The sequence below is a fragment of the Bos taurus genome, chromosome 18, assembly GCF_002263795.3.
Source record: "Bos taurus isolate L1 Dominette 01449 registration number 42190680 breed Hereford chromosome 18, ARS-UCD2.0, whole genome shotgun sequence".
Classification (NCBI taxonomy): Eukaryota; Metazoa; Chordata; class Mammalia; order Artiodactyla; family Bovidae; genus Bos; species Bos taurus.
Window position 1 is genome coordinate 48,468,174 of NC_037345.1, and position 27,577 is coordinate 48,495,750.

The 27,577-nt window shown below is 57.6% G+C and overlaps 2 protein-coding genes across 13 annotated transcripts in view; one reads left to right on the forward strand and one right to left on the reverse strand.

Annotated features, from left to right (window-relative positions):
- ACTN4 (actinin alpha 4) overlaps window positions 1–8,513 on the forward strand; it is a 73,878-nt gene extending 65,365 nt beyond the window's left edge. For 4 of the 12 annotated variants that reach the window (XM_024978283.2, XM_024978284.2, XM_024978278.2 and 1 more), the window contains exons 13-22: window positions 2,076–2,184; window positions 2,298–2,438; window positions 2,528–2,710; window positions 2,818–2,952; window positions 3,968–4,147; window positions 4,883–5,029; window positions 5,881–5,961; window positions 6,267–6,332; window positions 6,912–7,070; window positions 7,175–8,513. In XM_024978283.2, coding sequence (XP_024834051.1) covers window positions 2,076–2,184; window positions 2,298–2,438; window positions 2,528–2,710; window positions 2,818–2,952; window positions 3,968–4,147; window positions 4,883–5,029; window positions 5,881–5,961; window positions 6,267–6,332; window positions 6,912–7,070; window positions 7,175–7,333 — 1,360 coding nt within the window. In that variant the 3' untranslated portion in view covers window positions 7,334–8,513. 12 annotated transcript variants of the gene reach the window in all.
- Window positions 8,514–8,925: 412 nt separating this feature from the next.
- CAPN12 (calpain 12) lies at window positions 8,926–21,080 on the reverse strand. Its single transcript, NM_001192697.1, has 21 exons — window positions 20,844–21,080; window positions 20,046–20,115; window positions 19,747–19,865; window positions 19,428–19,561; window positions 18,232–18,409; window positions 17,140–17,214; window positions 16,982–17,067; window positions 16,836–16,910; window positions 15,920–16,083; window positions 15,607–15,836; window positions 15,109–15,120; window positions 14,703–14,911; window positions 14,424–14,466; window positions 14,250–14,309; window positions 13,722–13,779; window positions 13,289–13,359; window positions 13,138–13,200; window positions 12,237–12,315; window positions 9,188–9,304; window positions 9,032–9,090; window positions 8,926–8,952 (listed from the first exon to the last, which is right to left on the reverse strand). Exons 1-21 carry the CDS (start codon window positions 21,078–21,080, stop codon window positions 8,926–8,928), a joined length of 2,166 nt encoding a protein of 721 aa, NP_001179626.1.
- Window positions 21,081–27,577: the final 6,497 nt, after the last annotated feature.

The window sequence follows — 27,577 nt, forward strand, 5'->3', positions numbered from 1 at the left end:
AGGGAGTTGGGCTGCACAGAGAGCCCATTGTTCGGCCCGGCCTCTTCCCTCTGCTGCTCAGAATACACTTATTGTAAGAGCTTCCAGGCAGCCGGTTCTCTGCCCTCCCCGCCCCACCCCAGTCAGATAAACTCGTGCACACAATTAGTACACTGAGTCTCCAGCACAGTGAAAGGGAGCCTTATTCCCCCATCGGAGCGGCCAGCAGCAGGCAAGGCCCAGGGAGCGGGAGGCCCCAGCCATTACTTCATGGAAAATCCAAAGGCCCTGGAGGGGCGGCAGGGCTCCCAAAATAGCTGTCTGCTCAAAAATAGGATCCTTGGCTGGAGTTGGCCTTTCGACAGACACCTCCCACCCTGTCACAGTCATCCCCGAAGTTCTGCCTGTTCCTCCAAGGCGGGGGCCCAGCGGCGAGGCCTGGAGGAGCCCCACACCGGGCAGGGCTGTCTCCCTGACTCACTCCCTCCGCACTGCCCAGCTGCTCTGGGGCTCCCCATGTGCTTGCCCAGGGGCAGAAGTACTAGCAGGCACAGTCCTGGGTACACACACCCTCACTGGGCACTGTTGGGGGTCCTGCAGCTCCTCTAGGATCAAGCTCCCTGTACCTGGCACGTCCAGGCCAAGGAGAGTGAGGTCACGGATACAGACGCCCACCATCTGCAGGGGTTGTGGGGGTGGGACAGGCGAGCCCCTGGACGCTGGTTGGCAACAGACTTGCAGTCAGCGCTAGGCCAGCCCACTGCTCGGACACTGGGAATGGCCATGTGAAACCCATCGCCCTGAGCCAGGGAGCTGACGGTCCCCCAGGCAACTCTCTGGACAGTTGCCCTGGAGGAAGGGGGGAGGGTTGTATGGGGTGCCGTCCGTTCCCCTACAGATGAGTCAGAGGCCAAGGGCCGCCTGGGCTGAGCCTGGATGGGCAGACCGGCTGGGCATCGATTGATAATAATAATGACGAAAGCTCAGAGCACTCAGGGCCCTCCATGTGCCAGCTCGTCAGTCCCATTGATCGTCTGTTACAGAGCTGGACTGAGGCACCCTGAGGCCAAGGGGCCTGCCCCGGATCACACAGCTAGGGAGTGAGTGAGATGCGAGTGGAACCCAGGCCGGCCCGGCCCCTGCGTGGAACGCTGCCTGGCTGCTTCTCCAGCCCTTGCCTGCTCCCCTGGCCTCTGTATCCTGCCTGACCGTCTGGTCACCCTAGACCTGTGCACCGACTAGGAGCCTCCTGCTGGGAGTGCCCAAGTGTGACCCCAGGAGGCAGGAGGCCTGGGGCTCAGGAGTGGGGTCGGGGGGCAAGAGCTATGGTATCAGCTCAGTGTTCCCAACCTCAGTCAAGGCAACAGTAATACCCATTCTCTGATCAGCTTGTTTGTTTGTTTTTTTTCTTGAATATATTCTTAGTTGCTTAGCATGAGATTGCAGGCTAGTCACACACTTTTTTCCTAATACCCATAAAAACATATCCTTTATTAACTTCCTGCTTTTACCCACTGGGCTCCAAGGACTGCTCTCAGCACTTGACACGTGTTAAGTAACTTGGTGTCCTCACAACCCCACCCCCGTCTCACAGATGAGAAAACCGAAGTATCCAGAGGGAATTCACTTGCCCAGGGTCACACAGGTTCAAAATCAGGAGCTGGAATTCACGCCTAGGGAACTTGGCTCCAGAGCCTTGTCCTTTAACCAGCATGCCCTGCTAGACTTTGTTTAAATGGAAAAAGCAAGTCCAGGGGACTTCCCTGGGGGTCTACTGGTCAGGACTCTGTGCTTCCACTGCCGCGGGTTTGGGTTTGACTGCTGGTCGGGGAACTCAGATCCCACAAGCCACATGGCACAGCCCAAAAAACAATCCAGATAAGGCGTGGTTGAGGGTCACAGTCTGGGAGCCCTGCGTCAGCGGCTCTTGACAGGAAGCTCTGTTGTCCTCTCCCCGCCAACCCCCTCGCCAGTTCCTCCTGCCTCAGCCCAGAGGGGTGGTGTCCCCCAGCACCAGGGCCTGGGACACGTGTGGGTGGGCGGGTCCGGCAATCCCTGCCCGCACCGGGTCTCACCACCTTCTGCCCGGTCCACAGCGAGCTGGATTACTACGACTCCCACAACGTCAACACGCGCTGCCAGAAGATCTGTGACCAGTGGGACGCCCTTGGCTCTCTGACCCACAGTCGCAGGGAAGCCCTGGAGGTGAGCGGTGGCGGGGGTTGGGGTGGGTGCCCTCAGAGCTTCCCAGATCCCAGCCCACCATGCACAGCCCCTGCTGGCCCACTGACCTCCCTCCTCTGTCCTTGTCGCACCAGAAAACGGAGAAGCAGCTAGAGACCATCGACCAGCTGCACCTGGAGTACGCCAAGCGGGCAGCCCCCTTCAACAACTGGATGGAGAGCGCCATGGAGGACCTCCAGGACATGTTCATCGTCCACACCATCGAGGAAATCGAGGTCCGCCCCCGGCCCTCCACCCTTTTCAGGGCTCGTGGGCCCTCTGGGGGCCGGGCTGCCCCCTCACCCCTTCTCTTCATGTCCCCCAGGGTCTGATCTCAGCCCACGACCAGTTCAAGTCGACGCTGCCAGATGCCGACAGGGAGCGGGAGGCCATCCTGGCCATCCACAAGGAAGCCCAGCGGATCGCCGAGAGCAACCACATCAAGCTCTCGGGCAGCAACCCCTACACCACCGTCACTCCCCAGATCATCAATTCCAAGTGGGAGAAGGTAGGCGACACCCAACCACCCATCCACTGGCATGCCGAGGAGGGGCTGCCAGGCGAAGGGCTGACCCCTGACTGCCCCTGCCCACATGCCCCCCTCCCCCCCACCAGGTGCAGCAGCTGGTGCCCAAGCGGGACCACGCCCTCCTGGAGGAGCAGAGCAAACAACAGTCCAACGAGCACCTCCGCCGCCAGTTCGCCAGCCAGGCCAATATTGTGGGGCCCTGGATCCAGACGAAGATGGAGGTGAGGGCCAGTCGTCCCAGCCCTGCTACCCCGCCCCCCCGCCACACCCCAAGAATCTCTTGGCAAAATTGAGCAAGAGCCCCCGCTGAATGGGAGGCTGCCCACCCCTGGCAGGAGGTCCGCAGTGCTCTGTGGGGCCAGTGGACTTGGGGGCCTCATGGGATCGGGAAGGTTATATCGATGGAAATGGCAGTGCTGTCCAGCGCAAGACTGTGCTAGGGGTCAGGGAGAGGCGGTCTCAAGTCGACTCTGCCCTCAGCTGCTGCTCTGGAGTCAGGCACATGTAACCTCTGTTCCTCAGTGTTGTCATCCCTGAAAGGGGACGGGGACTGTTACTTCATTTTCTCAGCGAACAGTTGGGCACCGCCCTGCGCCAGCCCCATCGTGAGCACCGCGGTGTCGCTGTGACCAAGGTGGTCCGAGCTCAGACCCTCATGAGCACACGCATTCCGCCCTGGTGATCCAGCCCCGGGGACGCTTGTAACCATGCCCCTCAATGCCCTTTGGGCTACTGCTGACCAAGCGGCGTCACTGAAACTCACGACCAGTCCGAGAGGTCTGGGCAGGCAGCCCAGGGCATAGTACCAGCCGCCGTGGCGGGGCGAGGCGTGGGGGCGCTCAGGAGCCTGGGTTCTGAAGCGGGCCAGGCCTGGGTTCCCAGCCCGGCTCTGCCTTGTACTGTGATAAGCTGCCCTTTCCTGGCCTCAGTTTCCAGCTCTGCAGAAGGGGCTTGTCCCAGGCTTGGGCTTCACAGGGAGGGAGCTGTGGGGGTGGACCTGTGAAGCGCTGGGGCAGAAACTGATCACTGCTGCTGCGCTGGAGGGCGGGGCTGGGGGGACAGTCGGTGAGCGGCAGGCCTTCTGGGAGAGGACCCCCAGGCTGGAGGCGGCCTCTCTGCTGCCGCCACCACCACCACCAGTCCGCGTTGCGGTGGCCAGCGACAGGCCTCCTCCTGGTGGCTGGTGGTGGCCGAGGGCCCGCCAGCCCCAGCCCAGCGCCGCCGTCCTCTGTGCAGGAGATCGGGCGCATCTCTATCGAGATGAATGGGACGCTGGAGGACCAGCTGAGCCACCTGAAGCAGTATGAGCGCAGCATTGTGGACTACAAGCCCAACCTGGACCTGCTCGAGCAGCAGCACCAGCTCATCCAGGAGGCCCTCATCTTCGACAACAAGCACACCAACTATACCATGGAGGTGCGCCCTGCTCGCCCTGCCAGCCCGAGCCAGGCTGCCGCCTTCTTCCGAGTGGTTTTTGCCCTGTAGAAAAGCCGGCTCCCGCTTCCTCTCTCTCCTCTTTCACTCTGACCGCAGAGACTGGATCCCATGTTCATATTTTTTGAAAAGTTGACTTCCTTACCAGTACTCTCCCATCACCACGATAACACACATTTCAGGACAAGCTCCTGGAGAGCCGGGAGGGCAGCAGCACCTGCCCCCTCATATGGCCTCAGCCATTTGATCCTTTGGTTCTTGCTTGAGGGCGTGGGTCCAGCCAAAGTGTGCAGAAGTCCCAGCATAGGGCTGGTTGCTGTCAGACTGGCAGCTTGAAATGATCCCCAGTGATAAGCCCTGAGACCATGCAAATCCGAGGGTGCCACTAAATAAAAGGAATGGAGAGGAGTTTCCCCAGAAAGCTAGATAAGCGTTGCCTGGAACATCTCTGCAGAGTTCCCACGAGGATCCTGGCATGGGTGTCAGGCCCCAGTCCTCTGCTGCCTCGTGACCGGGACGTGCACAGCGGGACGTGAACCAGGGCCCTGGTGGTTGGGCAGAGGCAGGCGTGTGGCTGTGTCCCTGTGTGCACGGGAGTGCGTGGGGCTGGGTTGGCACTGGGAGAGGGTTAGGAGAAACCCAAGTCTGACCCCCCTGAGCTGCAGCTACTGTGGTACCACTGGCCCAGCCCGCACTCACGCCCTGGTTCCTCCCCAGCACATCCGGGTGGGCTGGGAGCAGCTGCTCACCACCATCGCCCGCACCATCAACGAGGTCGAGAACCAGATCCTCACCCGCGACGCCAAGGGCATCAGCCAGGAGCAGATGCAGGAGTTCCGGGCGTCCTTCAACCACTTCGACAAGGTGAGCGGCTCCCTCAGCCCCCGTCTTCCCTCCCTCCCCGCTGTCACCTCCCACCCCGCCCCCTCCGTCTTCACATCTGTCTGTCTGTTCACATCACGGTCCCTGAGTATCAGAGGCCACTCACGGGTTGACAGGGACCCAGCTTCCCTCAGGAGAAGAAAGGGGAACCCCTGGCTCTGTCCCTGGGGCTGTGTCTCCTCACCCACCTGCCAGGGCAACCCTGAACGGACAAGTGCCAGCACCCTGGGGATCCAAGACAGACAGACATCCAGACAGGTGCCAGCACCCCCGAGGATCCAAGACAGACAGACACACAGACAAGTGCCAGCACCCCCAGGGATCCAAGACACACACACTCACTGTTCTTAAAAGTCAGACGTGGTCTGGTAGCCCCGTTAGAGGGGCCCCGAACGCCAGTTCGCCCCAGGCCCTCCCTGCTGGACCTGAGGTGTCGTCCGCCTGCCCTCCGTGGGAAGGATGTACTCCAGGGGTTAGCAGGGCCCTGCATTCCACACAGGAGGGGCAGTCCCCTCTCTCCCACCCCAGATCCTGGAGGCCAGGACAGCTCCCCCGTTCCCTCCCAGGAGTCCTGGGTCTTGAGTCCTGCATCTCTCAGCCCCCGCCCCTGCCCTGGCCCAGAGGAGGCGGGGTGAGGCCTCTGACCACCCTCCAGGCCCCCACCCCGGCCATCACTGTGTCCTCGTCACCTCTAACTCTGTGTTTCCCTTCCCCCCGTGTGTCCCCCTCCCCTGCCCTCTGCATGTGACCCCGGCCCCCGGCCCCGCCTCTGCCGGCCTGGTCTCCACACCGCCCACCCCTCGTGCACACCTGCCTCCGGATGCCGCCGGCAGGACCACGGCGGGGCGCTGGGGCCGGAGGAGTTCAAGGCCTGCCTCATCAGCCTGGGCTACGACGTGGAGAACGACCGGCAGGTACGCGCCCCCGGGGCCCCAGCGGACCGTGGCATTAACTGCTCTTCTCTCTCTCTCTCCTTCTCTCTGTCTCCCTTCCCTTGGCCACCCCACCCCTCACCATCGTGTGCCATCTCACCGGCTCTCTTGCCTCCTCTTCCCTGCCCTGTGTCTCTCCGGACGCCTGCCCCCTTACCTGGTCTCTCGGGGCCGCCTCTGTCTACCCTGCTCCCGCCACTGTCCTGTCTCCCCGCTGTGCGCACGGGGCCGCCCCTCTTGCCTACTCTGGGCCCGGCCTCCTCTGCTGTCCCTGGGTCCTGGAGCAGAAGCAGACAGGCAGCATGGACTCCGATGACTTCAGGGCTCTGCTTATCTCCACAGGATACAGCCTGGTATGCCGCCTCTGCCTGCCCTGCTGCTCGGCCTTCCCCCCCACCCCTGCCCCCCTCTCACCCTCCTCACCGCCTCCAGAGTCTCCGTGTCCTCGGGGACCCTCCTCCACCAGAGCAGCGCAGCCTGGCCTCCCTCCTCCTCCTCCTCCGCTGCCTCTGCTGGGTGGGGTCCCTCCGACGACGCCCCCGCCCCCCAGAGCCTCCCACCTCCTGCCCTGGAAATCTCCGGAGAGAGGAGGCCAGGCCTCCCACGCTCCCCGCTTCTCTTTCTCTCTCTTTCTCTCTTTTCTTCCTCGCCCTCCAGAGCTAACTTGTGAGCCAGGGCTGAGGAGCAGTAGGCCTGTTTGATCCTCACCCCAACTCCCCACTTCCCAGGATCATGGGAGGGGCGGAGCGGAGGGCGCATGGGGCGGCGGGCCCTGGGGGAACCGGGACCCTCAGAGGCCTGCCGATGCCACCGGTCCCGTGTGCTGGGGCTAGGCCCTGCTCTCCCGGCCCCACGTTCTAGCCACTGGGCCAGGCCCGGCCTGCCCTGTGCTACTCAAGAGCCACCTGTCCCCCGCCCACCCCCCCTCGCAGGGCGATGCCGAGTTCAACCGCATCATGAGCGTAGTGGACCCCAACCACAGCGGCCTCGTGACCTTCCAAGCCTTCATCGACTTCATGTCGAGGGAGACCACCGACACAGACACGGCCGACCAGGTCATCGCCTCCTTCAAGGTCCTGGCTGGGGACAAGGTGAGCCAGACACCCAGCAGGCAGGCACTCGGGGGCCGGGTGGGCCAGCATACATGCCAGGGGCGGGTGGGGGTGACCCAGATTCCTGCCCTGCTGCCCCCCAGAACTTCATCACAGCCGAGGAGCTGCGGAGAGAGCTGCCGCCCGACCAGGCCGAGTACTGCATCGCCCGCATGGCGCCCTACCAGGGCCCTGACGCCGTGCCTGGCGCCCTCGACTATAAGTCCTTCTCCACAGCCCTGTACGGAGAGAGCGACCTGTGAGGCCCCGCTCGGAGAACCCCCGACCAAACGCCCCCCTCCTCACAGCCTCCCGGAGGGGCTGGGGGAGCCCTTCCATCCCACCTCCCCACCACGAGGGCCCCCGGCCCCGCTCCTCTGACTCTGTATCTATGCAAAGCACTCTCTGTCGGTCTTGCTGGGGGGGCGGGTGGGCAGGGAGGGGCTGGGGCAGGCTCTCTCCTCTCTCTCTGTGGTCGGCCGCAAGGCTCTCCCTCCCCCTGGATGGGGGCCGGGAGGCTTACCGGGGTCAGCGCTTCTGGTCTGGTAAATATATATGATGTATTGTTTCGTTTTGGGTTTTTTTTTTTTTCCTAACTTTGTGGAGGGAACAGTGGATCCTCACAGCAAAACAGGCCCCCTCCAAGCCCTAGAAACGGCACCCCCACCCCTTCTCCCCCGAGGTCCCTTCACGGCCTCCCACATCCAGGCCAAAGCCCGACGTGCCTTGTCCAGGAACCGCCGAGCCTGCGATGGGCCCCGCAGAGGGTGCCCGGGCCGCCCGGCAGGAAAGAGGACCTGCCTGCTCCGTCTCCCCTCCCCTCCAACTTGGTGTTGCCAGGACGTGAGGGGCTTCAGCTCAGTCTCCTCCTCTTCTGCGATAGGAGTGGGGCCAGGCAGAGCAGCCTCCGGCCCTCACCCCCAGACACCCCCCTCTTTGCTTTGTCTGGACCTGTGTATCTCTTCAGATTTTCTAAGGACCACCTCCCTTCCCCAAACCACCCCCCTTCCCGACACACACACACACACAAATTTACAAAAAAACAAAAGCTATTAAAAAAAAAATCAACCTTTCAGAAAATTCCTATTTACTTTATTAACTTACGGATTTATTATATAAATATATATTCACCTAGCAACATATCTTCGCCGCCTCTTGCTCTCATAATGAAGACATAGCTGATTGGCTCCCCTCCCCCAGCCCCTCCCCGATTCTCTCTGATGTCTGCCGTCGGGCATGGGTCTCTGGGGACGCTCCTGAGGTGGAGGGTGGGCTGCTGCCCTAGCTGCCTGTTAGTGGATGGTTTTGCTCTCCCTTCCCTAACCACCACCCTCCGCCTTATTTTTTTGAGTTTATTCTTGATTTTTTTTTTTTCCCCCGGTTTCTGGATAAACCTCCCTTCTGGGAACAAGATAATAAAACATGTAATATTTTTAAGAAGGATTCCTACAGCGTCCTGTTTTTCTATCCCTGTTCTCCACTTCTTTGGAGAGTGATGACGGAGCACCCCTTCCCAGAGCGAAGTGGGGGCTTGGGCGCGCCCTAGTCCTTGTTCCCGTGAGTGTGTGAGCATAGGGGTGCCTCTGGGGACCCACTCTGGGCCAGCCACTGTTCTCAGCGTGTAATGTGGGCAGACTCATGCAGCCCGCACAGGGCAGGCGCCATGACCCTGCCCGAGGACAAAACAGAGGTGCAGGGACTTGCCCAGTGTCACCCAGCCAGTGAGGGGTGGGGCCTGAAATCCGCTCCAGGCAGGCTGGCGCCCAAGGCCGCGCTTGCCCACTGTCAGAGCAGCTGTTCCCTCCCCGCGGTCCAGGCTGGGATGGGGGAGAGGCAGGGCTCCAGGGGCTGAGATCTAGGAGAAGGTGGCCACCTGCATCCACTGGGCGAGAGGAGACAGCAGAGATGAGGCTAGGGGGCTCCCGGCACTCCCCCACCCGCACCCTGCATTCCAGGCTCACCTGTCTGTGGGTCAGGCAGACGACCCCCTCGCCCCCATCCAGGTGCTGGCTGCAGTAGCCTGTGCAGAGAGGGGTGAGGTGAGGGCCCACCTCCCTGGTCCCGCAGCTGCGGAGACCACCTCCTTTTGCCCCATCGGCGCCGGGGAGGGCACTCACGGAAGACGCAGATGAGCTGGGCCATGCAGGACACGAAGCGCTCAAAGTCCACACGCAGGCGGCTGTCACGGTATCGGCTCGTGAGAGCCTGGGTCAGCTGGTTGTTCAGGTGGAAGCCTGGGGGAGGCCACCTTTGAGGCCCGGCTGCCCCCTGAGCCCACCTCCGGGTCGCACCACCCACTCTGACTACCCAGGGAATGCAGGCACACTTCAGGGGGCCTGGTCCCATCTCTGCAGTTCCGGTTCTGTCTCATCCCAACTTTGAGGCCTTGGGGCAACTCCCTTCATTTCTCTGGGCCTGTCACGGGAACTAGGTCAGCCCTGACCCCATGAGCGTGTGAAGGTGTTAGATGTCGAGAGCTTAGGACAGTATCCGCCAGCACATTGTTAACTATGTCAGTGTCGTTATCCCTTTAAACTCTGAGAATTTCTGCTAATAGACACTGGACAATACCTCCGTGCAGCAAAGCATTTTTGCCAGTCCCATATGGAGTCAATATCTTGACACTCCACATCAGGTGCCATTTCTGGAGTTTAGAAATATCTCTGGGGTTCTACCCTGCTGGGCCAGTGGTTAAGACTCCTGCTCTCCCACTGCACGGGGCATGGGTTCAATCTCTGGTCCCTGGTCAGGGACCTAGGATCCCACATGCCATGAGGCATGGCCAAAAATAAAGCAAAAAATATATATATGTGTGTGTGTGTGTGTGTGTGTGTGTATGTATTTAAGGCTTCTTTGACAAGGAATTTCAAGAGAGGCCTTTAAAAGCTGGTACTTGTGAACCCCCTTACTAAGGTTGCTGGGCCCTAGTGACCATGACCTCCTGGTTACCCCTCCCCAGGGCCCTCATTGTCCCGAGGCACCTGGTGGCCCACACAGGCTATGCCTAATCTCCTGCTCCCTTCACCCACCCACCCCCACTTGACCTAGGGCTTTGTCTTGCTGCCTTCAACACTTGATGGTCCCTCCGCCCAGAACACCATGTCCTACTCTGGTACACACCTCCTCCAGGAAGTCCTCTCAGATATTCAGCCCCACCCCCACAAGCAGCATCAAGCTCCCCCTCTGGGCTCCCACAGCTCCCTGCGCCTCCACGTCCCTGCCCTGACCATACCCCTTCCCAGCTGTCACTGGCATTAGTGACTGTCACTGGCATTAGTGGCTCTGGGAATAAGCAGGGGAGAGGTCTGGAAAAGGTGCCTGGTCACCACAGAATCCCCAGCATCAGCCAGCACAGGGCCTGGAGCAGGGCGGGATTCGGGAGTGTTCCTGGAGCAGTGGACAGGATAAGGTCAGAGCAGGTTCTGCCAGGCCCCCCAGCGCAGAGCTGCCAGGGTCTTCCTGCCATGGCTTCCTGCTGGCCACTCCCTGGCATTCCCTCCACTACACGCAGCCTTCCGCTTGCCTGCCAGCTCCAGCCTCACACACACCCTGATCCTGGACTTGTCTCTCCCTCCTCCGGCTGATAAGTACTAAAGAGCTGTCCTCCCGAGGCTCTCCTGTCTTCCCCCACCAATCTCCTCTCTGACCACCTCTTCCTCCCTACTTGGCCCCAGCCATACCATCCCCCCCAACCCCTCCTCAGTCCTCTCCATCATTGAGCCCAGTCGTTCACTCCTCTGTCTTCACACTGGCCTCCATAGCGCCTTTTCACTGCCTTTCCCTCTGTCTGGACGGCTCTTCCTCAGCGTCCCCGAGGCTCACTCCCCGTCCTTCAGATCTCTGCTCAACCATCACTTCAGCGAGGCCTTCCCTGCCCGCCCTGTCTCAACCCACACCCCACTCGCTACATGTCCCAGCACCCTGGCCTGCTTCCTTTTCCACCACAGAACTCCTCACCAGCGGACATTCTGCTTGGTGTATCTGCACCACCAGAATGTCAGCCTTATGAGAGCACTTTTTTCTGCCTAGACTGACACCAACCCCCTACCGAGGGATACTGAGTGAATAGCACAGCCTTCCATCTTCCCCTCCTGTCTACCTGGGGCTCTTTCTCAGGCTCACATCTCCCCATCTTCTCTGACTCCATCTCCCCTTCTGTCTTCTTGTTCAGTTGCTCAGTCACGTCTGACTGACTGCGACCCCATGGACTGCAGCACGCCAGGCTTTCCTGTCCTTCACCATCTCCTGGAGCTTGCTCAAACTCATGTCCATCGAGTCAGTGATACCATCCAACCATCTCATCTGTCGTCCCCTTCTCCTCCTGCCCTCAATCTTTTCCAGCATCAGGGTCTTTTCTAATGAGTCGGCTCTTGAGTTCCTTTCTTTTCTTGTATCTCCCTGGACGTTTGACCCCGCCCTTCTGCCTCTCAGACTCTGGGTCACATCCCCCCAGCCTCCCATCCCTCCATGTTGCATCCTTCCTTTTGCTATGGCCGATGAGCCCTGGGGTGGGGGGTGGGGTCTGGCAGTTCTGTGCCTGACCCCAGCCTCCACTCCTTCCATGCAAGGTGAGATGGGGGGCAAATCACACTCGCACACCTTTTCTAACTGTGTGGCCCTGGAAAAGTGTGGGTCTCTGACTCTGTGCCGTGGCTAGGGATTTGTGCTCCCACGCAAATAGAAGGGGATTGTTTTATGTCTCCTGCAAGAACTCGGGAAGGCTCCAGTGAGAGCCTTCATTTAGGTGACCTGGCCTGAGTGAACAGAAGCTTAGTTCCCAGCATTAAGCCCTGTGGGCGCCATTCCACAGGTTCCTTCCTGCCACCCTCTGTATGAGCCATTTTGCAGAGAGGAAAACAGAAGCTCCAGGAGGTGGACTCAAGAGCCCAGGGCCACCCAAGGAGTCCAGGACATTCTACTCTGAGGCCTTGTGGGCTGGGGACTCTCAGACACCAGTTCCCAAGGCCTCACCTTCCTCTTGGGGAAGGCCCCACTCCCACAGCGCCCTCCTCCCCCCACACAGAGGAGTCCCCCCTTCGGACCTCTTTTAGGGTCACCCAGTTCCTACACAAACTAAGGTGTGGGCTTTGTGGGTGCGGGGGAGGGGTGTGGGGGAGGTAGGGGAGCAGATCCATCCCCAGGAGCCCCCAGGACCTCTGTCCATACCCGCCGCATTCAGCGCCAGCCTCAGCTCATAGGAGTTCATGGTTCCAGAGGCGTCCTCGTCGAACTTATCGAATGTGGCCTGGGCAGGGAGGTCTGGGTCAGTCCCACCCCCAGGTCCCAGAGCACCCACAAGAAGGCTGAAAGCGGGCCTGAGTTCCCACCCGTCTCCCTTTCTTCCTGGCTTTTCCATGCCAGCAGCTGAACCACTTTGGGTCTCTGTTGCCCACTCTGTAACGTGGGAATACCAGCACCAGCGGTAATAGAGGGGTTGTGGGGACAAGGTGAGACTCTATCCACAAAGGGCTCATGAACAGTAGCTTGTCACTTGTGTGTGTGAAGGCCTGCGACCGTTTTCTCCTCACAGAAGTCCAGAGCAGCAGGAATGACAGCCTCCCAGCCATACACCAGCAAAGGCCTGCTCAGGTCACACAGCCAGCAAGGGGCTGAGCTGGGAGCTGGGGTTCCAGCCCAGGATCAGAGTTTGCTCTTGACCCTTGAGCTATTTTAGTGCCCCCTAAAGGGACAAAGTGGCGCTAGTGGTAAGGAACCTGCCTGCCAATGCAGGAGACAGACGCGGTTCGATCCCTGGGTCGGGAAGATCCCCTGGAGGAGGGCATGGCAACCCACTCCAGTATTCTTGCCTGGAGAATCCCATGGACACAGGAGCCTGGCGGGCTATTGTCCATAGGGTCACAAACTCAGACACGACTGAAGCGACTTGGCACACACATGCAAAGGGGCAACTAGGGTGGTAGGGGCAGGGGCATCCTTGAGGTTGGTGTGGTGCTGGCCGGTTCCCCCTTCTCCCCTGGGATCCCGCTAGCCCACAGCGCACCTAGGTCTATTAGTAAAGGTTCCTGGCCCTCCAGGAGGAGGTGCCCTGCCCAGGGCCCCACCTTACCTGCCACTCCAGGAGGTGGCCCCAGAGCTGCTGGAAGTGGTACAAGTCCAGGCTTCCCCCATGCTGGGGAGGGAGCATCTGGTTAGGGTGAGTGTCTCCAGAAGGGGAGCCGAGGCCATTCCCCCTCCCTGGGCACTGCCCCATCGTATACCCCAAAACATTGCAGCAGCTGCTCACAGGTCCTGAGCCCGATTTCTCTGGGGGTCTGGGCATGGGCCCTGGCTACAGGGAAAACAAAAAGATAGCACTTCCCACATCCTGGTCATCATGGTAAGTGCTCAGGATTATTGTTATCTCTGAAAGTCCTGCAACTGATGGAAACTAGCAGAGCTGGGATTTGAACCCAGGCAAGGCGGTCTGAGTCAGTGCTTAGGGCAGCGACACTCCCTGCTTCTCCCTTAGAGGAACGGAGGCTTATGAGTGGCCATGGCCTTGGCCACAGGTCCCATCACAGGATCCACAGTTCTGGCCACAGGGGAGGTGCTGGCAAGCTGAAGCCAGGGTTCCCGTGGCCTTTCTCCCAGCAGCATCGTGGCTGGACACACATGGGGGTTCCGGGGATCCACTCTTGGTCCCCAACTCACCAGGCTCCAGGGCGATGCTTAACAAGATCTGGAGCTGAGGGGCGCCAAGTTCTTCCTCCTGGCGAGGACAGAGAGGGTTGTGAGGCTGCACTCAGGTAGTCATTCAACAAATAGCCCAGGGCAGGGGGGCCCAGACAGCATGCGGGGAGGTGCTGGGACATGGCAGAGCCTGAGAGAGCCCCGGGCCTGGCAGAGCTCCTGGTCCATGGAGGGAGAGAGACGTGTCCACAGAGAGGTCAGGGTTGCAGTGGGGAAGCCCTGGGCTGCTGGAACTCTCACAGGGCAAGTGGCTGGCCAGCCTGGGGAAAGAAAAGGCCTCTGCCTGGCAGGGGTTGTGAAGGGAGAGAAAGCAGTCCAGGATACAGACGGAGCAAAGGCCCTGTGGCAGGGAAGAGCTGTGAGGGTTTTGGCAAAAGAAGTTCATGATATTTAAGCACAGAGAGACTGGGAAACTAAAGTAAAATGAGATGTTATATGACGAGGGAGGGAAGAGGAGGGAATCCACTTAGCCCTGCCCCACCTCCTCACCTCTCCTGCCAGCTCCTGAAAAAGCTGCTGCAACTCCAGCTCCAGGGGAATGTAGGGGACCTGTGGGGTTGGGTAGTTTACTTCTGGCCAAGAAGTTCCACGCCGTCCCCTTCCCCCGCCTCTCCCGCCCACATACACACACCATAGCGCCCCTTTCCCAGAGCCGCGCCTCACCATAAGGGCGTGCAGGTCGGCGCTGATCACGTCATCTACCTCCCTGCAAATTACAGACGGGAGATGGGGGAGGGGGCTCTTACCCCACGGCTGAGGATATGGAGCACTCGGGGTCTCAGCTGAGACTCAGGTGGGGTTTAGGTGGGATCCTGGGGGCCGGGGCTGACGCAGGCGGGGCTGGGGATCCCAGGAGGCGGGGCTGGGGGTCCCGGGGGCGGGGCTAGGGATCCCGGGGGCGCGGCTGGGGATCCCGGGGGCGGGGCTGGGTGTCCAGCTCACGCGGCAGTGTGGCGGCGCTCAGAGAACACGCGCAGCGTAAAGTCGGCCTCATCGCCGGCACGGGCGGCGCTGGGCACCACCAGGTAGTGGCCCGGGCGCAGGCGGCAGCGGCGGCTCACGTCGCGGCGGGCGCAGAATGGTGAGCGGTCGGCGCGCAGCAGGCCGGACAAATGCGCGCGACTCCTCGGGGAGTCCCACAGGCCCAGTAGCTGGGGGGGATAAGGCAGCGTGACCACCACCGTCCAGTTCACCCCATCCGACCTCCGACCCACTGCACCCTCCACACCGCCCTGGACAAACCCACTGGTCACCGATCACCCCAAGCGCGCCTCAGGCCCCCAGGTTGTAGGAGCCGCTGGGGCTGGTTCAGGGATGGATGGAATCTGGGGTCTTTTCTGATACCCACCTCCTCTGGGATCTGCAAGAAGGAAGAGCCAGGGGAGTCAGGGCCCCAGGAGGCAGCCAAGGGACGGCGGAGCCCTTCCTCCTGCCTCCACATCCCTGCCTCTTTTCTTCCCACCCCACCCCTTCTAAAGGCCCTGCCCCTTAGTTCCTGACCTTGCCCCTCCTGCCCACCCCCTCCCGTCTGTGCCCTCAAGTGCCTTCTCTGCTCCTGGGTCCACTCCCAAATCCTCAGCCTTTTCTCCAGCCCTTTCTCTGACTCCTTTCCCTCTGCCCTCTGCCCCTCAGTCTCTCTCTGCGCACTCCCTAGCCCTTCAGCCTCTCCTTGAATCTCTGACGTCCTCAACTGTCTCCTGACCCTGACCCTTGGCCCCCATCCACTACCCCTTCGGCCTCTCCAGCCCCTCTCCACCCCCTCGGATCCCGCCTTGGCCTCCTGTACCTCCATGCCTCTGTGTCTTCCCCTCGCCCCCCACTGCCTCTGCTCAGCCCGGGGTCCCACCTGGAACACGTGGAAGCCCACGGTCAGGTATCTGAGGCCCTGGGCCCTCAGGCGCCGCTGGTTGCGCTGGATGAGTGACAGGAGAACAGTGCATTTGGGGGTGCGAGCACCCCGTGCGGGGCCCCGTGCCCCTGCTGCCCCCCAGCACCCCAAGGACCCATCCTCTTCCTCATCCTCTTCATCAGGCTCCAGCAGCGTCAGCCGGAACTGGGGGTTAGTCCAGAAGGTTTCTAGGAAAGGACAAAGAGACAGGGTTACCCAGCCTGCCACAGCCCCACCCCTCCTTGCCTTTGGGGCCCCCTTCAGGCCTCACCGGCACCAGGCTGGCTCCCGCCAGAGTTGAAGCCGCGCACCCAGCGGCCTTGGAAGGTGTGGATGTGCCAGCCGCCTCCAGCCGGGCTGGGGCCTAGCACCTCGGGGCTCAGCGAGCAGATCTGGATGGTGTCGAAGTGGCGGAAGAAGTCCAGCAGCTCCATCCTGGACGGTGGCTGGTGGTCAGACCCTGCCTGGGCCCTCACCTCCCCAGGGCCCTAGTCCCCCAAATTATCCCATGACCCCCTCAATCACAAAGCCCCCTGAATTCCTTAAATGTTGCCAGTTACACATCAGTCCCCCAAATTAGACCCCTCCAGCTCCCCTAGTGCATGCTGTGCAAAATCACTTCAGTGGTGTCCCGCTCTTTGTGATCCTGTGGACTGCAGCCTGCCAGACCCCTTTGTTCATGGGATTCTCCAGCAAGAATACAGGAGTGGGTTGCCATGCCCTCTACCAGAGGATCTTCCCGACCCAGGGATTGAACCCAGGTTTCTTATCTCCTGCATCAGCGGGTGGGTTCTTTACCACTAGCGCCACCGGCTCCCCTAGATTTCTCCCCAGATATTGAGACCTCAGACTCTCTATTACTAACAAGCATCCTTCAGCCCCTCAATTTGCCAATTTCAAGAAATGCCCCCGATGTCACCAACTCTCCCTCAATTGTGCTAAATATCTCTTCAACCTGTTGAAGATTACTATGCTTCCCAATTCCCCTAATATTACTGCTAATTCTTCAGCTCCCCAAAATAGAACCCAGCTTCCCAAATTACCACGGATATGGTCAGTTTCTCTGCCACTTAGGACTTATCCCCATGAACTTCTCCCGTGTCCCTTCAAGTGGGGCTTGCCCCCTCCCTGACCCCAGTAGCCTGGCACCCCTTGCCCAGGCAGACCTGGGACCCTGCCCCACTCACCAGAACTCACCATCCTCCTTTTTCACCAGCAAGGCATCTCGCCACTCTGTAGGGAGCGCATCCCAGCGTGGGCAGCTGGAGAGACTGAGGTGTAAGGGGTTGGCGGGGGGGAGCCGAGCCACCCACCCACCCCAGATCCATCCCACCTGTCGCTCCAGGCCCCATTCCACTCCACTCGGCCCCATGGATTCCGCAGCCGCAGCAGCCGCACCCTGGTGAAGCCCAGTGACACCTAAGGAGGCATGGTCAGTGGGGAGTTTGGTGCCCAGACACACCTTGCCAGCCCACCCTGGGGATTCCTCACCTTGTGTGTGCCCGTGACTGAATATGCGTGTCCCTTCACCAGCCCGTCTTCTGTCCGGTATTCACCCCGATCACTCTGGGCAGAGGACAGGGGACAGTGAACCACAGTGGGGGACAGGAGGGTGGCTGCTCCTTTCTGCACTGCCACCTCCTGTCACCAAGACAAGAGTCACCCAGAGCACCTAACTCCGAGAGGGTCTGGGAGTTGGGGAGGGAAGGCAAGAGAAGGGAGAGAGAGAGGCAGATGGAGACAAGAGGCTAAAATAGATGAGAGAGACAGAGAAATGGGAACAAAGAAAGATACAGAACAAGAACAGAAAGAAAAATACAGAACAGAGAGGAAAAGAGGCAGAGAAATGCACAAGACAATCAATCACTGAGCAGAGGATTAAGCAAATGAATGAGTTAGACTGGCTCAGTGTATGAGTATGGGATCAGGTCACAGATGGACATATGACCCAAACTGAGCCCATGAAAAGCAATCACAGAACGTTCGTGGAACTTCTAAGAGGCACTTTTTTTTCACCCTCCTCCCACCTGAGTATGGGCTTCCAGGTGGTGCAGTAGTAAAGAATCTGCCTGCCAATGCAGGAGACCCCAGAGACTCGGGTTAGACCCCCGAGTCATCCCCTGGAGTAGGAACTGGCAACCTGATCCAGTATTCTTGGCTGGAAAATTCCACGGACAGAGCCTGGCAGGCTACAGTCCGTGGGTGTCGCAAAGAGTCAGATATGACCGCGCAACTAAGCACATACCACCTGAGCAGTAGGAGGAACCTGCCTCTGTGGGGGTCACTTTTGTGCCCTTGAGAGAAAAGTTTGCAAGTGACTCTAACCCAGAAGCAGGAATTAAAAAAAAAAAAAACATTCACAACATCCACTAAGCACCTGGATCCAGCTGTGGCTGAAACTTAACTTGTTCTGAGAGCAAACAGATGTCCTTTTGACTGGCTCGTGTTATATTTGTGGGAGAAAATAAGCCAACAGTGAAAGCAGCAGAGAGGAGAAGGACACAGGACACTGCCTCCTTCTAGTCATGACTGTGCTCAGATCCTGGTGTGGGGGCGGTCGTCATGGGAGTCTGACTCTCTCACCAGGGCAGTGGCCCCCACGAGGGACTCCTTGGCCAGGGCATGGCGCAGGATGGAGAAGATGCCCGGAGGGTTTGGAGTGTCCTTCTTCAGGTAAAGCACCTCACCTACGCCCCCTGTGAAGTCCACAAAAGCCTCATTCATGTGGCCGCCTCGCATCACCTCATAGGAGCCGTGGAGCCTGTGGGAGCAGGTCTGGGGTCAGACATCTGAGGCATGATGAGCATCTCGGGCAACCCCTGGGATGTGCAGGGTGGGGTGGGGCCCAGGCTGTGAGGTCCCAGTCTGCGGTCCCGGGGACTATGCCCGAAATTGGCAGACTCTTGAAGAAGGCACATCCTAGAAGCCCTGGAAAATCAGGCCGGTGGCTCCTGGGGCCACCAGGACTGCATGATTTGGGGCTCATAGGAGAGTTCTGTCAGAATTCTGGACTTCCTGGGGGCTGTGTCTGATATTTTGAGTCTGTGGGAGATTTCTGCTTTGAGGGTGATCCCTGTGGGCCTTGTCAGGGATTTCAGAGCCGCAGAATGGGGAAAGCAAAGACCTGAGGGTCCCGGGGATTACACCTGATATTTTGGAGGTATCTTGGGTTTCTCGATGGATCAGGAGAGACTGAGATTACAGGTTCTCCAAGGGTGACACCGGGGCCTGACATATGATATTTCAGGCTCCTTCAGAATTACGAGTGTTTGCTGCTGCTGCTGCTAAGTCACTTCAGTCGTGTCTGACTCTGTGCGACCCCAGAGACGGCAGCCCACCAGGCTCCCCCGTCCCTGGGATTCTCCAGGCAAGAACACTGGAGTGGGTTGCCATTTCCTTCTCCAATGCATGAAAGTGAAAAGTGAAAGTGAAGTCGCTCAGTCGTGTCCAACCCTCAGCGACCCCATGGACTGCAGCCTTCCAGGCTCCTCCGTCCATGGGATTTTCCAGGCAAGAGTACTGGAGTGGGGTGCCATTGCCTTCTCCAATTACGAGTGTTTAGTGGGTATCTAAGAATATTTTGTGTAAAATATGGATGGAGGGAAGTGTTCATGATTTGGAAGTCATTAGGTGATGGTGTAACATGAGGGTCCTTGGTTTGAGATCTTTGGCGAAGTGTCTTGGGGATCCCAGAAGTCAGGGGGCTCCAGGGGTCCCCTGTGGCCTGAGGGCTGCTGGCTAGGACTTGAGGTTGCTGCTGGGGGCATCAGGGTCCTTACTTAGCATAGGCCTTTTCCAGGAGCGGAGCCCAGAACTCGTTCCGCTGATCGGAGCACACGAACATCAGCTTCCCCTTGCACACAGGCAGCCTGTCGTCCACCACGACGTCCACCCAGTGGCCAAACTGCCAGAGCTGGTGGGGGGATGGGCAGGGCCGGGGCTCAACTTCCCTCCTCCAACCCTGCTGGGCCCCCAGCCCCTGCCCCCTGACCCGGCTGTACCAGTCCAGGAATTCCAGCCCCAAGGGGACAGCGTGAGCTATGAAATCCATGTCACCCTGGGGGAAAATGAGGCATGAACAAAGGAACCGAGCTTTACCTGGAAGTGGAAGACACCTGCGTAGCCATGTTGGAAGCCCTGTCCCGGGGGGACCACTCGGGACAGGAGTCGGGGGTACAGAGTGAGGGAGGCAGCAGCCGCAAGAAACCAGCAGTTACCTGGGAGGAAAGGCTGGGATTAAGGGAGTGGGGAAAGAAGGCACAAGGGGGAGAGGCTGAGAGGGGGATGGAGGGGGAATGGTGGCGTGGGGTGGGGCAGGGAGGCTGAGGTGGGCTGGCTGCAGTGTCCCACTGTGACTTGCGGGATCTGGGGGCTCAACATGGGTTCAGAGGTCTCACCCAGTCTCCCCTGACACACGTCTGTTCTACTCATGTCCTCACAGATGAACTGGGGCTCAGTGCAAAACTCCTGCGGGTGATGAGGGATTCCAGGCCTCAGCCAGGAAGGGGAGGGAAGGAGAAGCCAGGAGGTGAGATTCCTGGGTCCCCTCCTGCCCTCACAGCTCTGGAGTAATGAGCACCTCCAGCCCCATGAGAGGCTTGTAAAGCCTGGGGCAGGCGTTTGGCTTTCCTGGGCCTTCTCTGGGCCTCCCCTGACACAGGATGGCTGACTGTGCTCTGAGGTGGTCCCAGAGTGACACTTCCTCCCTCAGACCAGGAGCCCAGTCCTCAGCCCCTCCTCCCTCAGACCAGGAACCCAGCTCACAACCTTCCTCAGACCAGGAGCCCAGCTCACAACCCCTTCCTCCCTCAGACCAGGAGCCCACCTCCCAACCCTCTCCTCCCTCAGACCAGAGGCCCAGCTCCCAACCTCTTCCCTCAGACCAGGAGGCCCACCTCCCAACCCCCTCCTCCCTCAGACCAGGAGCCCACCTCCCAACCCCCTCCTCCCTCAGACCAGAGGCCCACCTCCCAACTCCCTCCTCCCTCAGACCAGAGGCCCAGCTCCCAACTCCCTCCTCCCTCAGACCAGAGGCCCAGCTCCCAACCTCCTTCCTCAGACCAGAGGCCCAGCTCACAACCTCTTCCCTCAGACCAGAGGCCCAGCTCCCAACTCCCTCCTTCCTCAGACCAGGAACCCAGTCCTCAGCCCCCTCCTCCCTCAGACCAGGAGCCCAAACCCCATCCACACATTACGTGGGGCCTCTTCCATTCCACCCCTTTGGCCTTCTCCGAGTGGGGCCCCAGCTGGTCGTAGCCAAGGGCATCAGGGCCAGCAGGGAAGTAGGGGTCTTGGAACAGGATCCCCTCATCCAGGCAGGCTGCTCGGATTGCTTTGTAGTTCTGGCCCCGAAAGAGCTTTGGGCCCTTGGTTTCAGGCCCCGTCTCCTCGTTAACCAACTGGATGGTGACTCTCCTGCTGCCACACGCCATCCAGACACTGTGGGCTCACAGGCTGGCGTTGGGCCCTTTAACCTCCTGAGTCATGGGGGCGGGGCCTCCCGTCTATCTGAATGCAGATGGGGGTCTTTAAGCAGTGAAGAACCTTCCCTCATTAATACTAATTGAGGGTTTGGGGTTCCAGGGAGCAAGGACGCCTCTTCAGTGGTTTCTGCCTCAAGGCGTGGGCCCTTCAGGTGTGGCCAGGGTAGCAGCTTAATGGGCTTGACTAGCAGTCGGTTTGGAAGGTGGGCAGAGCTGAGAAAGGACCAGATGCCATTGTGGGAGTGCCTAGAAGGAGGTCAGTGTAGAGGGCGTGTCTCTGCCAGCTTGTCCCTGCGTGCCTCCCTCTGTGGGAGGGAGGAAGGCAGGTTTGGGGAGGGAGACGTCTTTACCTCTGTGTCTCTCTGTCTCTCCATCTGACAGTTTCTCTCTCTACCTGCCATCATAACTCTCTTTTCTATTTTGGCCTCCATGTCTCTTTCTGTCCATCTTTCTTGGCTCATTTTGTCTTTTCTCCATTTTTTGTTTATCTGTATCTGTGTCTCTATATCTCCTGCTACCTCCGTTTCTCTCTTTGCACCTCTTCCTGATTCTCTTTCTCTCTCTGTATCTATCTATCTTGTGCATGCCCCACTGTCTGTCCCTCGCCATTTTCCCCCTGTCACCTAAAGGGACTTTGAGCCCTCAGGACTCCTGTCTCTCCCCTCCTCTACAAGGCAGACCTCAACTTGGTTGCCCCAGGTTGACCATGGAGGGGCTGCTCTGCACCTACTTGTCCTAGATGGGGAGCCAGGCCCACCAGTGGCCATGACACCCCATCCTGCCCATCTGTGGCTCAGGGCTCAGTGGAGCAGTGTTTTCCCAAAAGGATGATGGAGCTTGGTGGAATGGCTGGAAGAAGGACTTTGGTTCTTGTCTTCTTTGAAGAAAGAATTCAGTGAAGAGACCAAGAATAATGAAAAAGATAAAAGTGTTTATTAGGAACAAAGCACTTATAGCAGAGCAACAGGGATTGAGCACAATAGGGGCGGATTAGGTTGCTTGAATAGGGACAGTTATTAGGGTTGTTTTTTTTTTCTGGCCAGTCATCTCCATATATGGTCCTGGTATGGGCACGCATCTCTCAACCAAGATTGGATTCCAGCCTGTGTCTTCTCCCTCCTTTTGTCCTTGCCCTAGACGGAAGGCCTTCTCTGTGCATGCATTGAGTTGGGAAACCCATAAGAATGCAGTGAATCAGGGCCCACTGCTCCTGCTGGTATCCTATCTTGGAGCATCAGCAGGAGACCAGCTGCAGCTGCTCAGCCTGGGGCCTGATCCTCTGTCTCAGATCCCTCCTGAGAGACGTGGACCCCCCAAATCTTATTGGGAGGATGATGTACAGTGGTCTATCTTCTGTAGCTTCTTCAGGCTGACATTGGGCTTATACACCCTACCTAATTGGGGCCATGGAACACTCTTGTCAAGGGGCCCCAGCACAGCTTCTGCTGTTTGGTTTGGTTTGGAGAGTCAGGATTGGTTTCAGAGAATCACTGGAATCCCTCTATCACCATCATCTTGAATTGCTGTAACCTGGAAAAAGCAAACTTAACAAGCAGATTAAAAAGACAAGCGTTGAAGATCACTCTGTGAACAGGCCTTTGCTCTACCCCTCAGATAAGGGGCTGTCCAAGGCCCCTCTTAACCCTAACATGGCCCAGAGGGAATCCAGAAAGTCTCCCCCAGAGTGGTGTAGGATGCTCAGGAAGAGCTAGAAAGGCATGTGAGATCAAACGCTGTTCTAACTGGCAAGTGAGAGGCACAGTGAAGTTATGGGTTCAAGGTTTCCCACTGACACCAGTTACGGAGCAAATTTAGAGGAAAGAAGCCCATTTTGAGAAATCAGGATGGAATAAATGGCTCCGGTATTGATTAAAAAATTGATCTTCTGGACTTCTCTGCTGGTCCAGTGGTTAAGAATCTGCCTGCCAATGCATGGGACATGGGGTTCGATCCCTAGTCTGGGAAGATTCCACATGCCAGGGGGCAGCTAAGCCCATGGGTCACAACTTCTGAAGCACAGGCACCCTAGAGCCTGTGCTCTGCAACAAGAGAAGCCACTGCAGTGAGAAGCCCACACACCACAACTAGAGAAAGCCCATGTGCAGCAACAAAGACCCGGTGCAGCCAAAAATAAATAAATAAAATAAACAAAAAACCCAAACTCCTTTAGAACAATTTTTAAAATTAATCTTATCTGCTCTGTTACGGACCACCCAGGGAGAATTCCCTGGTGATCCATTGTTTAAGACTTTCCACTTCCAATGCAGGGGACTCAGGTTCCATCCCTGTTCAGGGAAATAATTTCCTGTATTCTGTGCAAAAAAAAAGAAAAGGACCATGCAGGATTCCTCGATGGAGATAGACATCTCCTTGGGGGAAGAAGGGAGCTGCTGGAATCCCTGGGGGCACCTTAGCTGTTCAGCACGGCCATTTCAGGAGCAGAAGCCCCCTCCTTTCCCATCTGGGACTGAGGTCACTCCCTTCTCCAGAGCCTGGTCTCTTTGCAGGCTGAGAACGGCCCGGGGGGCTCCTGGCATCCACAGGCCTGGTGGCAAGTTGACTTACATTTGAAGCATTCCCCCTTGTTGGTTTTACCTCCAGATGGATGGGTGAATCTTCCTGAACACTGGGTTGTCCTGAGGTTGCAAAACATGGCTGACAGCAACTGCTATCAGTTGAGCTTGAACCCTGGCCTGCCTTTTCTCAAACTGAGCTCTTTCCTCCTCTTCCTCAGTTTGATCTTGATCATTAAGTACACCAAGGCCATAAAGAAGGCTGAGCACCGAAGAACTGATGCTTTCAAATTATGGTGCTGGAGAAGACTCTTGAAAGTCCCTTGGACTGCAAGGAGATCAAACCAGTCCACCCTAAGGGAAATCAACCCTGAATACTCATTGGAAGGACTGATGTTGAAGCTGAAGCTTCAATACTTTGGCCACATGATGTGAACTCATTGAAAAAGACCTTGATGCTGGGAAAGATTGAAGGCAGGAGGAAAAGGAGAAGACAGAGAATGAGATGGTTGGATAGTACCACCAATTCAATGGACATGAACTTGGGTGAAATCCGGGAGATAATGAGGGACGGCAGGCGGGGGCGGGGGCCTGGCACGCTGCAGTCCATGGGGTTGCAAAGAGTCAGACACAACTGAGTGACTGAACAACAACCAAAATTGCCTAGGAGGGGATTTCCCTCCTAAGTGGTCCAGTGGCTGAGACTCTGCACTCCCAGTGCAGGGCACGCGGGTTTGATCCCTGGTCAGGGAACTAGATCCCACATTCTGCAACTAAAGATCCTGCAACCAAAGATTTTTAAAATAAATAAGTATTTTTTAAAGTCTATTAGGAGAAAGACTGAAGCGACTTAGTAGCAGCAGCAGCAGCAGGAGAAAGACACATGTACTTTGACTGTGTCTTCACCATTTGCCACTTCCTTAAGAGGACATATTTTCCCTGATCCGGGGTGATAGGAAGTCCCACTCTAGGTCACCCCAGCAGGACTAATCTTCTCATCCTGGGGTACCAGTCGTTGTAAACAAGCATAGGGGACTGGAGATCGGTCAGTGGAATACAAACTTATAGGAGTAGGAGGGGCTCAGTTTCCTTCCTGAGAGTTGGTGGGTGTGGTTAAAGAGGATTGTCTAAAATGGAGGAGAAAACATATGGGAGAAAAAAAGTACATGTGGAAGAGCACACAGGTAAACCCAGAGTGAGCTGCACGCAATAGCGGCAGTTCTGTTGCTCAGTTGTGTCCGACTCTTTTGTGACCCCATGAACTGTAGCCCACCAGGCTCCTCTTTCCATGGGATTTCTCAGGCAAAAATACTGGAGTGGGTTGCCATTTTCTTCTCTAGAGGATCTTCCCGAGCCAGGGATCAAACCTGCGTCTCCTGCATTGCAGGCAGATTCTTTACCACTGAGCCACCAGAGAAGACCAGGGGCAACTTAAGTTGCTCATATAGGGGCAGTTTTCCAGGTTGTTTTTCTAGCCCAAGATCCTCATATTTTATCCTGGAGTGGGCCCCCATCACTCAGCCAAGATGGCATCCAGCTGGCATCGTCTCCTTCCTTTGTCCTTCCTCTAAACTGAGGGCCTTCTCCGCACTTGTGTCAGGCCAGGAAATCCACAAGAATGCACAGAATCAGGACCCAGTGCTCCTGTTGGGACCCCATCTCAAAGCATTAACAGGAGACCAGCTGCAGCGCCTCAGCCTGGGGCTTATCTATCCTCCCATCTTAGAGCTGTTGAGACAAATGGGAAAAATTGGCTTCAAGTGGCCAAAATTCACCAGTTTTCATCCCAGAAGCCTGTCCACTCTCAGCAGACAGGGGGGTCTCCTGCCCTAACAGAGCCTCATCTTCTCTGTGACACTAGATGAGCTTCAGCCCTCTGGGATCTTTCTCTCCAGATGGACCAAAAGATACTGTCTGTGTCCTGGTTGTATGCCCACCAAAGAGGGGTTATAAACAGGTTTTCTTCCTATAGAATTGCCAAGACCAAACCCTCACATGAGGCAGGTGGCAGGGTCAGAAGCCAGAGGCATGCGTGTGTGCTAAGTCACTTCAGTCGTGTCCAACTCCCTGCGACCCCATAGATGGTAGCCCACCAGGCTCCTCTGTCCATGGGATTCTCCAGGCAAGAATGCTGGATTGGGTTGCCACTTCCTACTTCAAGGGATCTTCCTGATCCAGGGATCAAACTGGTGTCTCTTACATCTCCTGCATTGGCAGGCTGGTTCTTTACCACTTTCGCCACCTGGGAAGCTCAGGAGCCAGAGGGCCTGGGTTCAAATCTCAGCTCTGCCACTTAGAACTGTGTGTTGTGAGCAAGTCACTTAACCTCTCTGTGCCTCAGTTTCCTCATCTCTGTAATGGGGGTGATAATAAGACTTACCTCTGAGTGTTGAGAAACAAACCAGTTGATGTGTGGGACATGTTCAGAACACTGCCTGACACATAGTTGGTGACCAATGAACCTTTGACGTCATGACTACATCCTGCAATCCCAACCATGGTCACCTATCACCACTGGCTCTGGAGATCATCTCTGCCATTTTCATGGTCACTTCCACCATTCCCTATCTGTTCTCTATCTTCTCACCCCACGAGGTCACAGCGCTCTCCCCTTTATTTGCTCCAAAGTATCACTAACAGTTGCTTGTGTTGTTCAGTTGCTCAGTCGTGTCCAACTCTTTTCGACCCCACGGACTGCAGCACACCAGGCTTTCCTGTCTATCACCGTCTCCCGGAGCTTGCGCAAACTCATATCCATTGAGTCAGTGATGCCATCCAACCATCTCATCTTTTGTTGTCCCCTTCTCCTCCTGCCCTTAAGCTTTTCCAGCATCAGAGTCTTTTCCGATGAGTCAGCTCTTTGAATTAGGGGTGGCCAAAGTACTGGAGCTTCAGCTTTAGCGTCAGTCCTAGGGGAAAGCTTTTAGTAAAACTTGACTGACATCTTGTTAACTGTTAGATGCCCTGGCCTCCTTCCCACTTCTTCCCTGGCCCCTCCTGAAAGGCCCCTCCAGGCTGCTGCTCTTCTTAGCTCCCCGCTGGCTGCCATGCTGCAGGGCTCACACCACCAAGAGTTCTTGTGATTACCACTCCCCAAATCTCTCCTTGAACCCAGAGTCAAATATGCTTTCCCCAGCCTAGCTAAGAAAAACAGACTGATGTTACTGTAGTGGCTGTTTGTGAACCCAGCACTCCTTACCTCTTTCTGGAATCAGTCACCTCATTATGTTTGGGGGACCCACGGGTCCCTTATTCTCAAGGCACATGGCTCTGGTTGGGCTGGCCCCTCCCACCTGTTCCAGGGAAATGCATGTGATTCAAGCCAGCCAATCAGAGCGCCTCGCCACCACCACCCCTACCCCGGCGGCCCCGCCCACCCCCCACCCCCGGCCCCCACGTTACTTGTTTCAGTGCCTGGAAGTGAGGACAGGGCTTCTCTTTCCCTGAGGCCCCTAAGCAGGGGGGATGAAACCCCCGAGTGGCCCAGCTCTACCTTGGCCATGTTGTCAGGAGACCCTGCCTGAGAATGCGGACGCCGCTGAGTGAAGCAGAGCCAGAAATAAGATTTACTGGAGTATAGAACGCCTCCATCTGGGTGTGCTCAAAACCAGACTTTTACATTCACAGAGTCAATAATTCTCTCTTTCCCATTTTTATTTTATTTATTCTTTTGTCAACCAAATAAATAGCAACCAAATAAAACCTTCCTAATTCAGTTGACATGATCTCTGTAGCGGTGCACCAGCCAGAATGTCGATTAACTCATTTCCCTGTGGAGTAAGGAATCTGACACAGCCATGGAGTCAGGGGTCCGGTGCCAATTACCCAGTTTCTACCCCTGCTTCCTGACCTAACCAGCAAAGTAGAGTGTTCCTGTCTCATCAACTTAAGGATTCACTCGAGCCAAATTGAAAAAAATAACAAGGTTTTGCC

What these genes read in the sequence shown, in the direction of transcription:
- CAPN12 (NM_001192697.1), bottom strand. Translation starts at nt 21,080, where the DNA reads ATGGCGTGTGGCAGCAGGAGAGTCACCATCCAGTTGGTTAACGAGGAG. An exon ending in AAGCATCGCCCTGGAGCCTG is followed by an intron (nt 13,360 to 13,721) that starts GTGAGTTGGGGA and finishes TTTTCCCTGTAG; the next exon opens with CCAGGGCCCATGCCCAGACC. An exon ending in CCAGCTCATCTGCGTCTTCC is followed by an intron (nt 9,091 to 9,187) that starts GTGAGTGCCCTC and finishes CTCTCTGCACAG; the next exon opens with GCTACTGCAGCCAGCACCTG.